The following is a 16515-nucleotide window of genomic DNA, read 5'->3' as shown; positions in this document are numbered from 1 at the left end:
ACCTGATGGGCTGAACAACCTCTATCAGCACTGTGGGGATTCTGTGGTATCAATTACAAAACTGGCACTTCTAAGGGGTTAAGTACAGTAGCTATTTTGAGTTGGACAGGAGACTGAAATTTTGTACCTTTCTATTTTCAAGAAACTGCCAGAAAACCAGCCCCATTTTACCTCTGTGACAATCACAGACATTAATGATTTGCTCTGATGTGTTGAAAGAACAAATCAAGTCCTGCTGGGCTCTCTGGAAGTGAAGGCAGAATGGCTTTGATCCAGACGGGGAGACCCAGAAACAGTCCGGGGTTCGTTGTTTTGACCATACAGGTCTATTCTTTCCTTTAGGTTTTGTCACATTTTGATGTAACTGGGTGCCTTGCTAAGCCATCCCAGAGGGCAGTCACCTATTGCTGTGGGTATCAAGTCACAAGCAGGGGGGAAGTGACCAGCTAAGGATAGCAGTTAAAGGACATTAGTGAACCAAATGAGTTTTCACTACATCCAACGTGGTCGCCATTAGGCGAGCTTTTAATTCCATTTCAGCTACTGCCATGGCAGAGTTTGAACCAACGACCTCAGTACATTGCCCTCGTCCTCGGGATTCCTCGGTCAGTGAGACTGTCTTCGCACTGCCGCCTCCCCATTTTCTCAGCATTTCTGTATGATAATGCTTGGCATAAAGGATCCCATGGCTGCTGTTGTCAAGTTTTTCCTGGTATCCTTGCTATTTCTGGGATCTTGCTGTGTGCAGCCCTGCCAACCCACATTTCCTCCATCACAACAGCACCTACACTTCAAAAGTATCTCATAGGTTGTAATACATCCCGAAATAATGAAATATGCCAAATAAATGCAAGAATTGTCATTTTTTCATTTTTTTTTCTGTTTTTGTGTAAGGCTAAAACCATGATAAAAGTAAAAGCGGACGCAAGCTCAAATTAACTTAAATACAAAAGGTTCTGACTACTAGAAGCCACATTGATGCATTGATTAAAATGAATGGCTAGGTCATTGAGCAATAAGGTGAAACACACAAGAATCACAGAGCCAATTAAATTTGTGTTGCATATGTGACAGGGTCATGGGATCATAACACACTGCTGTGCAATGGGCACATATTTCAGAGAATGTTACCTGATCAAAAGAAGTCAATTTTTCTCAGATTGATGCTGCATATAATTAACACAATGGTTTCCATCTGGAAGTATTTTACCACATGAACATTCTATTTTAATACGGATGGGGAGACAAGAACTTCAATAAAGCCAGTCCATACTGGATGTAAATGCTGTTAAATACAACAAGAATAACTTGTTAATATATAGTGCTTTTAGAGTCCCAAGTTGTTTCATGAGAAGTCATTGGGTAATTTTTTACATTGAGCTACATCAGGATATATTAGGACAAGTGACCAAAAGGTGAGCACTTTAAGTGAGCAGAAACAGATAGGGGAGATTCAGAGAGTGAGGTTTGTGAGGGAATTACAATGGTAAGGCTGTCGGAAACTGAAGCGAAAACTACTGAAACAGTGGAGACAAAGGAAATTAAGGATGTGGAAGAAGCCAGATTTGAAGGAATGAAAGAATCACAGAGAGTTTTAGATTTGGAGGGATTGACCAAGATAAGGAGGAATGGGGCCAAGGAGGGCTTTGAACTGTTAATCCAAAGACCCAAGTAATGTTCTGGGCACCTGGATTCATATCCTGCCATGGCAGATGGTGGAATTTGAATGTAATAAAAAAATCTGGAATTAAGAGTCTAAACGATGACTACGAATCCATTGTTGATTGTCGCAAAAAGCCGTCTGGTTCACAAATGTCCTTTAGGGAGGGAATGACTTCAGACCCACAGCAACATGATTGACTCTTAACTGGCCTCGGGGCAATTAGGGATGGGCAATAAATGCTGGCTTAACTAGCAATGCCCCCATCCTGTGAATAAATAAATTAAAATTTTGTTTCCTGAATCCTTCAGTTCTCTGATCTTTCTTTTTGTTTCCTTCACTGCTTCATAGGAGGCACAGAGTGACTGGTTCACAAATTACAAAGTCTTTGACTTATCGGTTAAAAGCAACAGCTTACAACAACTGTTGAGCGAAACAACTGGTTTTCTTTAGTTTCAAGTATTATTTACTGCAGGGACAAAGTGAGACACTACCTCCATTTCTGAGGCCTGAAGGCTTCCACTGTATCATTCACACCCACAAGCTGTTCACTTTCCCAGGAACCAATCAGAGAGTTGTCGTCAGGCTGATGACCTGTAGCATCCACAACTAGTCACAATTCCACAAACCAATCAGCAACCAGAGCCTGTACTGCATGATATGGCCCAGTCGATAAGCAGCAGGAGGCTGACTTGGGTTTTCAACTTGTGGAAGAAATAGAAAACTGGGAAAGCTAAAGACAATTTCATTGCATTGAAGAAGGAGTGAATTAGCTGAGAGAATGTGCTTTGAACTTTAATTTCAAAAAGAGGCAAATTATTCCATAGATAAGTCCATGTAATGGACAGAACACTAAGGCTTCAATATCTGCCTCAGTTTCTAATACTTGCCACCCAAAGGTACCAACTTGAGGCAAGATATTTTGCTGAGGGGAATCAATAGATCTTCCATTGCTTCCTGGTATGTATGGTGATTAAAGGACTCAATCGGGTAGACAGGGGAAAATGAAATAATTGAATAGGCTAATGGCATTACTTGAATGCAACAGGATAGAAATCATGCTTCAGTGATATGAAGCTCTAGATAAACCACATCTCAAGAGGAGTTTTAGGCACCATGTCTTACAAAGGATATTCTATCCTTGTAAATGTAGGTTTATCAGAATAATATTTCTAAAAACCTACAAGGGTGAAATAATGAAGAGAGATTACACAAACAAGGGCTGTACCTGCTATAATTCAAAAATGTTAAGGCATAAATTGATTAAAGATTTTAAAATAATAAGGGGATAAATCGGAAAAAGATGTTTCTGCTCATTTGAAAGTCTAAGACTGCGAGCGTAATCAAAAAATTTGAGTCAGACCTTTCAGGAGTTAAATAATTGTTTTATACAAAGGGTGGCTGCATTTAGACCTTACTTCACAATTTGTCAAGTTTTTAAAAAAATTTTTGATTTATTTTTGTTAGCCAAAGGTATCAAAGGATATAGAGCAAAGGTGGCTATATAGATTTGAGTCACATATTGGCTATGATCTCATAAAGTGGCAGAACAGGCTTGAGAGGCTAAATGGCCTCTTCCTGTTCCACTGTTCCTGCTGTTTCATTTGGTTTGGGAATTCTGAACAACACAGTATAAATGTAACATCAGAGCTAGGCCGTTCTTGGGCACTGTCAGGAAGCAGCATTGTACAGTGTGACGGAAATCTGGAACTCTGACATCCAAAAAGGTTAAATTTCAATTGAAAGTTTCAGAACTGAGGGACTGATAGATTTTAATTTGGCAAAATGAAGCATTATGGAATCAGGGCGGGTCAATGGAGTTAGGATTCAGTTTGTCCATGATCTAAGTTAAAGGTGGAATAAGCTTAAGGAGCTGTAAGGCCTCCTATGTTACAGAAGCACCAGTTTGTGTGTGTCTGAGCAGTTTGCCTTCCTGCCATTACCTTTTCAATTGATTCAGTGATCCACTGGGGTTTAAATGAGCAGAGAACAGTAAAATAATATGAGAATTCATAGCGATAAGGAGATAGAGCCCAATATTCATTACAAATGAGGGGGGCATTCCATCAATAGTACTTAATCATCATCCATGAGTAATTCCATCAATCTAAATAAATATCACACTGAACAACAGTTAGATTGTCCTATTCCTATTAATAAAATATAATACTTGAGGCATTTGGAACCTGAAGTGCATATGAAGCTGACACAGTGCACAGAGTAATTCCATCAGAATTATAAAGCAATCAAATAGAAAGAAAATAACATCTAAAAGCCAGGTTCACCTATTTTAGTTCTACTGTAAAAATTCGGCCCAATATAATTTTAAAAATTAATATGACGGAAAGCATCACATTAAGTTGTCAAAACATAGTCTTTGAAATTAACCTAGAGCTACAGGGAAAATTTGGCAATACTCTACAGTGGTGTATGAATAATATATTTTCCAGGAGCAAAGCAGAGTCCTCCCACTGAAATACTAATGCACACCTTTTTTTTATTTCTTCAAAGAGTTGGTCCGCATAAAGGCAAAAGTCTATGGTATTTGCATGCAATAGAAAACACCCTGACCTATATATCATACACACATTGTTAGTGCATCTTAAATCACAGAAAAACAAATACTTTATTCTTCCTGTAATTTAAGGTATTATAACAGGCACCCTTGCATTTAGTCTTCACATCGTCAACTTTTTCGTTCCTCACCAGTGATTTCTTTGCCGACATTTACAGTAGCATGTAGATGTCCGTTGGTTTAGTACTAATTGGAAACAAAAGCACCAAATGACCTGAATCAGTTTCAATTGTGGGTTGACTGCTGATCACAAGTTTTATTGACCACAACTGATATGTGCCAAAGTAGTCAGTTAATCTTATATCCGTTGAGATTATCATGGGTTTTATATCACATTGATGTTGCCAATTGAAAATATTATTGTATCAGAGTCCGAGTACATACTGAGTTAATTTGTTTACATTGCTTTATTTTAAAGTTCTATCTTTCTCAGTTTGAAGAGATTAAAGCATGTCGTCATCACCTTGAAACTTCTATGCGATGTAAGCTCTTCACAAATAATGTTCATTAAAACATTCAAATAGGACGGCTCCATCATTCAATTGGATTATTGATGATCCCAGCTCAACTTCATCTTCCCACGCTTTGCTCTAAATTCCTTCAAAACCTCATTGAACAAAAGAAAACTATCAGAAAATTTAAACTGATGCGCAAACACAGCCTTCTGAAGGGAATTTCAGATTTCCCCTGTCTTCTATATAGATAGCTGCTCCTGCTCAGCTTGGTTCCAATATTAAGTATTAATCTTTTGTTCTGGATTCATCCCAAGAGGAAACAGTTCCTCTGTATTTATCCTATTGAATCTATTCATCATGTTAAATATTTTGATGAGATCAATGTCAACCGTCTAAACTGAAGGGATAAGCTATGTCCAGACAACCTGTCTCCATAACTTAACTCTTTAAGCCCTGCTATCATTCTGGTGAATCTACAATTTACCTCCTCAAAGGCCTTCTCTGAGGCATGCTGGCCAAAACTGAACATTGAATTCCAGATGCATTCTGGCCAAGCTTCATCAATTTGAATTGCCTTGAGATAAAAGCAATCTTTTCTACCTGAACTCTAGCCTGTAATGGTCTGTTTGTCTTGACACACCAATCTTTTAAAGCTCCTGGTCTCATCATTAAGGAGATCTGCCTTAGTCTTGTCCACATTGCACACCATCTGCCATGTTTTGACCCATTCCCTTCTTTTTGTTTCTGTGCTGTACCCTCCTGACTTTTGAACAGATAAAGTCAGTTAAAATGCAAAATTTCCTATTGACAGCTTTGTTTTTTAAATATTATTGAAATTACAACTTCTCCCTTGCATAGAGTCCTTCATGGTAAACTCAGCCAGTACAAGAATTGGACTCACACTATTGGTATCACTTTGCATCCCAAACCAGCCATCCAGCCAACTCAGCTAACCAACCAAGTACATGCTGAAACATTTCAAGTTGAATGTTATAGAAAGTGCATTAGAATTCAACTTTCCTCCATACAACATACTTCAGTCTGAGGCATCTCAGTGCAATTTCTGTACTATTAGTATTTACTGCATACATACCATGCCAAACATACAACCTCCGGGAACCTATGTATTTTTGGCCACTTGGGTAGAATAGCTAAAAGGCTATGATGATCCTTCCCCAATACCATCTTTATTTTATATCCACCGAAGGCTCAGGCAGTACAAAAACTGTCTGGCTTGGAACTGAAAGACACAGACCAGAGAGGACTGCATTTCAGTCTTAGTCTGTGCTATGTTATCTGATCTAAGTGATGAAGAAGACATTACTAGTAATCTCTGCATGCCAGATTAAAGGAAGGAATAGAAATCAGAGCTACCCACATCCGCTGCTCATAAGTGATATCTCTTTTTGAAAGGTTGCAATGCATGGTCACTCGGAGATAGCAAGAGATGCAGATGTTGGAGTCAGAGTCAATACAGTGTGGAGCTGGAGAAACACAACAGGTCAGGCAGCATCAGAGGAGCAGGAAAATCGACGTTTCAGATTTACAGCCCTGATGAAGAATGTATGGTCACTATTCTATGCTCTGTGATGCTCCCACTGTGAAATAGCCAATTCTTGGTCTCATGTCACTCCTGCAAATAGTGGGTGCTCAATTGGAGAACCAAATTCTGGCTGCTGATGTTCTTTCTCAAATGATGGCCTCATATAAGATGTGTGAAAGATATGTAAGCCCTCCGCTGTTTGTTGGATGAGTGTGCATTCTGCTACATTCAAATACCATGACTCTTAACCTTAATCTTGAATAACTTATACAAAGAGATAATGCAATGATGCACATTAGTATTTAAGACTGCAGACTCAGCTTTACTCCTGAAAAAAATACATTGCTGATACTTCGCAGTACTGCCGCATTTTTAGCTTGTAATTTAATTGTAAAAGGCTATGTTTTGACTAATCATTGTTTCTTAACATAGAACTTCTATTTCACTACACAAGAAAGAATTTTCAATGCAGCAGAAAGTTGGGTGAACTTCGCTTTGAAATGTTATTATTTCTGTCATTTGATAGTGATTGGTTCATAATGAACCACAGCTCTGGTAAATGTCAGTGTCTTCAGTCAGGGAAAAGGATTGGTTTTGTGCCTTCATACATGTGTTCCAATATGGTTATGAAATGCAATTGCTATATTAAAAAGAAACATCCAGCAGCCCTGCCTATTGGATGTCACAGTCATTCAAATTCACTCACAAGTAATTGGCTACAACCAGTCATCAAGCATCAATGGGCAGGAGTCTCTTGCTTGTCAGGGAGGAACATTCACTCTTAAAACACCAATAAAACATGTCACTCAATGATACAAACTCATCTGACGTTTGTCTGATAGTTCAATAGAATAAAGCACTTTGTTTTCTTTGACAGAAATTCTTCACTGAACTATAACCTACATTAACTATAGGGATTGTGAGAGCGTGGGGTGGAAATTACGTGGTAATTCATTCATTTTATTACAGTACCCGGTACTTTCATAATTTTTTTTCCACTGGTAGGTAAGTCAACACATTGACATATCAAGCAATACTCTGGTTTGATAAGCTCCAGCCCTCTGGAAATAATAATAAACACAGATAAAATAAGGCCAGCTTTCTCCTCCCATCCAATCGCCACTCCAAATACAATGAGCATCTCTGTATTTTAGATATTAGGATGACTCTGTAAAGCTGCATCTACTCATCCAAATTACACTTAACTGCTTGATGTACCCCACATTATTAAAAAGCATGTCATTTGTATAATCATGACTTTTGCAAAGTGAAGCATGGTGCTTAGTTATTAAATATGGTTGTAATCTCATCATTTTTCTAAAGGAAATTATACTATGTTCAATATTCTAGAAGCCACTGGAGACTCCTCATGCAACAGAATTTCTGTTATTTCATTTTTTAAAAAATGAACAATACGTAGTGCCTTATAGCTGCATCAAACATTTCAGGAATAGATTGTAAAATTTGAAAGTTACGAATATTAGCTTCAAATCACACACAAGAATGAGCTATTGAGAAAATATAACTGGGACCAACTCTCCAACAGAAAACAACAAATAACTTGCCTTTATATAATCTTTCTCAGAACTTCAGGACATCTCCAAAGCATTTTTTCAGCCAAATAAGTACAATATTTGGTGGAGACCAAGCCTTAACTTAATTTCTCATCCAATAAAAAGCACCTCTGACATTGCAGCACTCCCTCAGTACTGCAGTGAAACATGCTCATATCTCTAGAAAGTGACTCAAACCCACAACCTTTTGACTCAATGGTAATATCTCTACTAAGCCAATACAGTAACAATGGAATCTGTCATGTACCTTTACATTATGATCTGCAAACACAGCTATTTCTTTTCTCCATGACTTCATATTGATCGGCAGCTCGTAAACAGTCAGCACCATACAATACTAGCATAATAGGTGGCTCCCTACATTCAGAATAGAGAATCTCGAATGAGGATGCAAGTAGATGCCTTAAAGTGGATGCTCCAACTGTAATCTACAAGATACAGTGCAGTAACCCATCAACATTTCTTCAAAGGTTTCTCCAGAACCGACAACATCTACTAACCAGCAGAACGAGGACAGCAGATGCACGGGGGCATCACTTCTGAGCTTCCCTCCAATCTTCAGATGTACACATAATCCTGACATGGAAATGTTGCCATTCCATCACCTTTACTGACTCAAAATTCTGCAGCTCCCTCCTTATCATTGCTTTGGGAGTATTGTGGTTCTGGAAGGCAGCTCAGGAGCATCTGCTCATGAACAATTAATACTGGCCCCATATCAGTGATGCCCACATTCAATAAATAAATAATATTTTAAAAAGAGACATTCAGAATGAATCACCTCTTTTGCCACCCACTTTGCCAATAGTGTTTCTAGGGCAACCCAAGCAGCACAATGAAAGCAGGATGCTCTGGGCCAGGAGGAATTAAGTAGTTTAGAATGGGAAATATTTGCAGTGGTGCAGAGAAAAGAGTGGGAAGTGGGACAGATCAGAAATCTTTTTCGCCAGTCAACCTAGGCATAATGGATTGAATGGACTCATTCTGTGCTGTACAATTTTATGATTTTAACCATTGTGGAAAGTGGATGGCAAAGCACAAAGCCATCTATACAAAGACTAAGTGCTTCAACAAGCAGCTAGGCTGCTACATTACTTTCTGATTTATTGTGCAATTCTATTTAATTGGTTTGATAGCTTTTTTAAAAAATAAATCCGTATATACTTCCAATGTGTTCTGCAAAACCCACAGCAATTGCTGTTCTCCTTCCTTGAAGTTAATAACAGTTTTATGACAATGTACTATAGGCAAGCGAAATCAATAAGGCCATACAAAGCAACCAATTCTGTTCAGGCCAGCATTCATTTCCTCAATCTGAATACACCTTTTACTTTCCCTCACTATGATACAGTACATTCCACATATCCCCACAAAAAAATCTATTCATTCTCTGAGTTGGATGCTATAACACTTAAAAGACACTTAGATACGTACATGAATAGGAAAGAAATTTAGAGAGTTATGGACCAGGAGCAGGCAGGTGGGACTAGTTTAGCTTGAGAATATGTTCGGCATGGGCTGGTTTGACTGAAGAGTCTGTTTCCATGCAGTATGACTCTATGACTCTCTGTTTCTCAAGCCGTTCTCAGAAATATTATAAAAAGATTGAATCTAAAATGAGAAGAACGAAAGGCACTCATATACTCCCTTTTCCTCTCTACAAGTTTAATATGTGACACTCAGAAAAAAAAGTCACAGTTTGGGCTATTTGATCTGAGCTTACAGGCTAAGAGAGTCTGGACAGCGTTAGAAAGAAGGGTCAATCTAGGTGCAGTTGGATGATGGATGTTACAACGGAATATAGGAACATGTCCCTTGAGAGCAACAGAAAGCCATTCAGCCCTTTGACTCTGCTCCACCATTCAGTGGCTGATCTGCTTGTGGTCTCAAGCCCCTTTGTCCCCCTTTACCCAAAGCCCTTGTCTCCCACATCTATCAAAAAACCATCTGACTCAACCTAGAATAAAGTCAATGGTACAGCCTCCTCTACTTTCTGGGGAAGAGAATTCCACAGACCAACACCGCTCTGAGAGAAGGAAATTCTCCTCATCTCCATCATAGAAAGAAGACCTCCTGTTCTTAAATTGTACCCCCTTTTTTGAGATTCCCTCACAAGAGGAAACGTTTTCCCAATACACAATGTATCAAGTCCCCTCAGGATTTTATATATTGCCGTAGGATCAATTCTCATTCTTCTAAGTTCCAACTGGTACAGGTCCAACCTTTCCTTATAGGAGAACCCTATCTTCCCAGGAACAGGTCACAGAGTGGTGTCACAGAATGGCTGCCAACAAACGACAATGGATGTGTGAGGGTGGCATAAGACAGACAGAATTGGCAGCAGGTCTCCTGGCAGGAGCAGCTACAAGCAGCAGCTTAATAAGAAGGTGCACTCACAATCTACTGGCAAGTTTCTGAAAATTTGCTCCTAGTGAGTGAATGAGAGCAGGCTGCACATGTGGTTTTTACACCATTTTCCTTTCACTCACTATGCAGATCAATCATTGGGTATTAACTGCGGCTCAGTGGGTTTCACTCCAACTGTCAAGACAGAATGTCATTGTTCAAGTCAGGGTCTACAGACCTGAGAAGAAAGCCTAGGCTAACGTACCCAGTGCTACGTTGTTGGAGGTGCTGGCCTTTGGATGATACCATTCGAACCAACAATCCACTCTACTCTTGGAGATTGTGTCTTCAGATGTCTAGTTGTTAAACACTTGTATTCCCTCTCAGGTATATAATGCCACTGTTGTCAAGCAGAGTTATCCTGGTGTTTTGGTCAATATTAATCTCTGAGCCAATAATACTGAAGGAGATTTTTTGGTCACTGTCATGTTGCTGTTTGTGAGACCTCACTGCGCACAAACGGACTGCCATGTTTCCACATTACGACAGTGACTCCAATTCTCAACTATTCTCTTGGCCAGAAGGTGTTTTGGATATCCTAAAGCTGTGAAATGCACAATATTAAGAAAGAAAGCCTTCTCTTTCTTCCCTTTCATGACCTCAGGACATTCCAAAGCACTTTACAGCCAATGAAGTATTTTGGCGGTAATCAGTTGGTAATACAGAACTTGAAAAAAATACATTTTGTTTATCCTTTTCATCTTGCACTTATTGGGTCAATTTGCAAGAAGTAAAGGGAAAAGCTGTATGCAAAGAAAGTGCTGATTCATTTGGAAGTGGAACCACATCAATATTTAGGAACAGGTACAGCAAATGGTTGAAGTAAAGATGAATAAAGCAATTACAGTGGACTCTGAGGTGTTTCCACAGGGAAAACACCAGGACTCACTTCTTATACACTATAATAGTTGTTCCTTTTACATTGGTATTTGATGTGAATTGTCCTGATAAGTGCAAGTTGAAAAACTGTAGCAAAATATGCCTTTTCTCAGCAGTATTCATATTTTGGAAGTGTAGTCACTATTGCAATGTCAGGAAATACAGCAGTCAATTTAGGCACAGCAAGCTGCTACAGTTAACAAAGCAATAGCGATAAACATTCACTCCCTCCACCAGTGATGGGAAGTAGCAGCTGTGCACATCATCTACAAGATCCCCTGCATAAATTCACCAAGGCTCTTTAGAAACCAAGGCTTCCACAAATACTACCATCTAGAAGGATAAGGGCAGCAGATTCATGGGAACACCACCACCTGCAAGTTGCCCTCCAAGCCATGGTTCAAGAAGGCAGCTCACCAGCACCTTGTCAAGGGCAGCTATGAGTGGGCAATAAACACTGGCCAGCCAGCGGCAGCTCCATTCTATGAATGAATACAAAAAAAACCCAGGTAATTTATTCAGTGCAAGTTCTTCCTTTCTTTAATGATTATTTAAAGTCTCTATTGATGGTATAACTAAAGCAACACAGGCCCTTGTTTCCAACTGCTGCATCAAACACACAGAGTTCAAAATGTGCAACCAGAATTAATGACTGAACAGGCAACCACGTCAATATTTAGGAATTAGTTAAGCAGGTGGTCGAAGTAAGGATGAATAAAGCATTTACTGGAACAGAGTGGGCACATGGGATTAGGACTCATGGCCATGCAGAGGGTAAAATCTTTACACAAAAACGGTGGGTTAGAGTGAGCGACAACTGTTTGCCTTTATTCACTGTCTTTAATGGATTCTAAGGCATGTCTCAGAAACTGATACTGCAATAACAAGTAGATAGTAGCAAGGGGAAGAGGTAGGTTTTCATCAGACTGATGTTCTATGTCATTAGCCAACTGCTGGAAAAGCTTCACATTCTACTTCAATATTTGAAGGCGAGACCAAAACCTCTCCAAAGTAACGCCACTGATTATATCTACAAAACAAATTATCTACAAAAAATATCACAAGGTAGTGCATAGGAGTCCTGTCAGTCAAAATCTCACACTGAGCTGGAGAACAGATGGCCGAAAGCTTGGTCAAGGGGGTGCATTTTAGGACAAGTCTTAAAAGGACAGAGAAAGGCACACACACACAATCACCATTGACCCCCCCGCAAGACGGGAGCAGATTAGTTGAGTTGCATGTCCTGTATCCATATTGTAATTTCCACGTCATTTTCATTGTGATTGTGTTGAAGGTCAAAAGGCATGGAATTATCACAGCGAACCTCAAACTGCTGAAGACTGGCAGAAATCCAAGAATCATCCCAATTGAAATAAAATGCACCTTTTAATCTGTAAAGACATGTCACAGCACAGGAGTTGGCATTGGTGCAGTTGGCATTTTGTGTTTTATCATTAGGAGAATAAAAATGTCTCGTGAATTTAATTTGTCATACCAACTTGCAGAGAAATCATGTAACTACACATATGGCATGATAGTAAAATAACAGTGGGACACATAGATGCTCTACAATACTTTGGCATGATTTTGGAGTATCGTGGAAATTTACAGCAATGGAAGGAGAGCATTTGGCCCAACGCATCTTTGCCAGCCAAATTAAAGCTATCAGGTCGAATCCTGTTTTCCAGCTCTAGGTCCTCTACATTAATGTTAATTCAAACACAGATCCAAGTAATTTTTAAACTTTAGGAGCTTTTATGTCTTCAGTTTCAAACCTTTATGGACCCTCTCATCACTCTTCTAAATATTTTGTCCCATCCTCTCCTAAAAACACTGCTTTGTGTTTCTGGCTGCAAAGTAAGTGACTACACTCTCAGCCAAGAAACCAATCAGTCAGTACCTTGTATTATCATGGGAGGTGGGGACAGAACATTGGACTTAGCCAGGATCTGTACTTCCATTAGCGTTGCACAGACCAGACAGAGTTCCCAATTTAATAAAGAAAAATTCTAATTATGTAGATTATACTGGCAAAGTCACCATTTTATTGCCCATTTTTATAAACTATTTGCTATACTACTTCAGAAGGCAATTAAGAGTCAACTGCCTCAGGGCTGAATTACACAAGGCTCTGGGTTCCCCACCTCTTTGACTAAAAGCATAGGGATGGGGAAGTCCGCCAAGCTCTGCAACCATCTGATGAGTTGAATGCTCCCCTTGTACATGAAGAAGTCCTGCCTCAGAGAGATCCAGGCCAATAAGAAATTGGCAGCATTCCAGTACTGTACCAGCAGCACCACGAGGAGCAGTGGCCATTACTGGTATTGCACTTGGGGCTTAGACAATTGTTCCAGATTTAGCTGTCCAAGTGAGAAGAATTGGTAAGCCCTAGTGAGGTATGTTGGGGAGTTGGGGTGTTGTCAGAATTTTGAAGGCTGGTGATAAGCAAGGCATTACATATGATCCTCTAATGGGACCATGGGCTAATTTAGAAGAGACAGTCACCATCTCCCACCCCACCCTCAAACTCAGCCCCAACACAGCTACCTGCTGGGTATTTGGCATTAGGCCTCTCCAGCCATTTAAATCCCAATGATACCGCGCCCCCCCCACCTCAATTTATTGTCTAATAACAACAACATGTATGCATCTTGCATTGGTAAAAGTAAAATGTCCCACAATATTTCACAGGAGGAATGATCTAATCAAACTTGACACTGAGCCACCTCAGGCAATATCAATACAGGTAACCACTCTGGTATTTTATAACCAATAGTTTAAAGGAGGACATGGGGCGGGGGGTGGGGGGGGGGACGCGGTGGTGGCGGGTAAAGGTTTATGAAAGAAATTCCAGAGCTTAAGGCATTGTCAGCTGAAGGCATGGCCACCAATTATGGAGCACCAATAGACAAGAAGACAGACTTTGTGAAGCATGGAGATTTTCATTAGCCATCTCAAGGAAAATAGCATCATCATCACAGATGTGATCATTATTGGTAAGCATTGATACAGTGTGCATTCAGTCAGTGAACCTAGAGAACTAATAGAGAGAAATCCAACAAATGCACAGGCCACGCATTCAAAATCTAAACTCAACAGGGGTCATGAGGAGGTCAAAGGGAGAGTCAATCCACAAAGGTTCTCAACACCAGAGAATACACCAGAAAATTACAAATCAAAGTACTGTGTGTGAGCTTGCTGTGACATGATAAATCAGTAATAAACTATTTTTAAAGGGACATGGTGTCTTCTCCTGAAAGACTTCCACTGCGTCCAACAATTGGATTCTTGTGGAACACAACCACAGCAGCTCTTCATAACTGGACAGCAGAGCAGCACATCTCCAGACTCTGACAGAATCTCATCCTGGCAAATAATGCTTCTAATTTATTCCATCATTCTTAATCACAATATGCTTTACTCATGCAGAAGCAAGTCACATCAAAATACTTTAACATTTTCCCATGATTTACTCACACTCTGTACCCTTCAAATCATTATTCCTTTACTTTTAACAAAATATCTGGAGTGAAGCTTTGGGAAATATAGAACTGAATAAGATTCCCCCTCCAACAATGTGGTGTACATCATCAAGTTTCCAGTTAAGTGATACATAAATGTTTCAGAAATCCTCACTGTGCCTTGTTTGAAAGGGTTGCCCTTTCATCCTACTTGCAGCCAAGATAGCTGGGAGAGACATCACTCCTGTATGTCAGACAATCTTTCCGAAAATACTGTTATTACTACATCATAGAGTTTGCCAGCTCAAGGTCTCCCCCGTTTCATCCTGGTTAATTTTAGAATTGAAATCTATCATTTAAAGCGTCTCCCAGCAAAAACTGCTTCTAATTACCAGATCTGCAGCATCTATCGCTTTGTAATCAACAGGCACTTGTCAGCCCATCAATCAAGGGGTTAAATTTAAAATAGCCCCGGTCGTTTGGGGCGTGCGAGCCAGTGAGCATCCGGCAGTAAGAGAACAGCGTGAGAGGGCTGCAAGCTAACGGGGTCTGAATCATGCTGTCAAACCACTGCCCGGGTGTGGAGTCACTGCATTTGTCACATCCAATTCCCCCCTCACGTCTCTAGCCTCTCCTTCCAACACAGCAACTACAACCTGCACAGAGTGGGTCAAGCAAGATCTCCAGTTTGCACTTCCTCAGGAGCGAGACTCTGAGCTATTACCTTCTTGACAGTTTTCCACGAGAATGAGCTATTTAACCATTTTAGTCACTGGTCTGTTTTTCTCTGGTCGGGCACTTTTTTGCCGAAACAGAACAGTGCAAACGTCCAGCACCACCTTTCCCCTCGTTCTAAATGATTCTGTGTGTTGTATCTCAACCGAGGATTCGCCACAATCTCTTGCCCGGTTAATGGGGAATCTAGGATTCCCAGTATTGACCTTATCAATCCTCAACGTCCAATCTGCGCTGTTAAGAGAAGAAAGCGCCGGCTTGTGAAGCTAACGGATGCAGGGGAGCTGTCTGAGGGAGAGAGAAAGCACTATACAGGCTAATGCTACGTTCCCATCGATTGCTCTATATCAAGATTCGCTAACAGCATCTGTAAGGCAGGAGAGCCCATATTGAACAAGAGACCAAACTCCCTCCCCTCCTACTCCACAATAACAGGACATTTGCAAAACACACACAAAAAAAAACGCAGGCACATTCACATCAGCCAATGGAACGATGTGTAAAGGGTACTCACTCGCTTTGCCTTGTTTCGGCCTTTGCAACAGCTTCTGCACTGCAGCTACATCTTCGGTTTTGACAGCTTGCAGTAATTCCTGATCTTTCCCCATGGCTTGTTGATGTGTGTGTGTATGCGTGTGTGTATGTGTGTATATGTGCGTGTTTTTATATCCGATGCATCTTACGTTTTAGGAGCTGGAGCGAGAGAGAGACACACACACACACACACACGCAGAAGGAGGAAGACTATGCCTGGCAGTGTGTGTGCATGGAGGCAGGGACAGGAGGAGAGCTACCGATGGGTGAAAGGCATAGACAGCCAGCACCTCGTCTCTTGTATCACAAACCAAAACAGCTCTCTCTCCCCTTCCCCACCCCCCCCCCTCCCCCCTCCCCCGGATTATTGCAAAAAAAAGGACAACACAAAAGCCTCCTTGCTGTCCTCCCCCGACAGACTGGTGGCTGCACTAAGTACACAGCGGCGATGCCATGGTTCTTCAGTCCGTCCTCAGTCCCATCGCGTTTCGCAGCCGCTACCTCACTCTCTCTCTCTCCACAAGAGCTGAGATCTGCTTTCAATGCTCCTACCCTGCCGCATGGCGGAGGAAGATTGTACAGGATCCAAATCATCACATCCCTCTCATACCAAATAGGACAGATCCTGGGACAAGGCAGGTTTATTTCTGGAAGCGCTCTTAAAGGAAACCCCTACCAAAGAGTGCGTGTGGG

General features: G+C 40.6%; 1 protein-coding gene across 2 annotated transcripts in view; it reads right to left on the bottom strand.

Moving 5' to 3' along the window:
* caskin1 (CASK interacting protein 1) overlaps nt 1-16117 on the bottom strand; it is a 579066-nt gene extending 562949 nt beyond the window's left edge. For both annotated transcript variants that reach the window (XM_048609909.1, XM_048609910.1), the window contains exon 1: nt 15803-16117. In XM_048609909.1, the coding sequence (XP_048465866.1) occupies nt 15803-15896 (94 nt within the window). In that variant the 5' untranslated portion in view covers nt 15897-16117. The remainder of the gene's footprint in view (nt 1-15802) is intronic.
* Between the last annotated feature and the right edge of the window lie 398 nt (nt 16118-16515).

Source organism: Rhincodon typus, chromosome 21 (genome assembly GCF_021869965.1).
Source record: "Rhincodon typus isolate 14 chromosome 21, sRhiTyp1.1, whole genome shotgun sequence".
NCBI classification, from domain to species: Eukaryota; Metazoa; Chordata; class Chondrichthyes; order Orectolobiformes; family Rhincodontidae; genus Rhincodon; species Rhincodon typus.
This window is presented reverse-complemented; position numbering and strand designations above follow the sequence as displayed.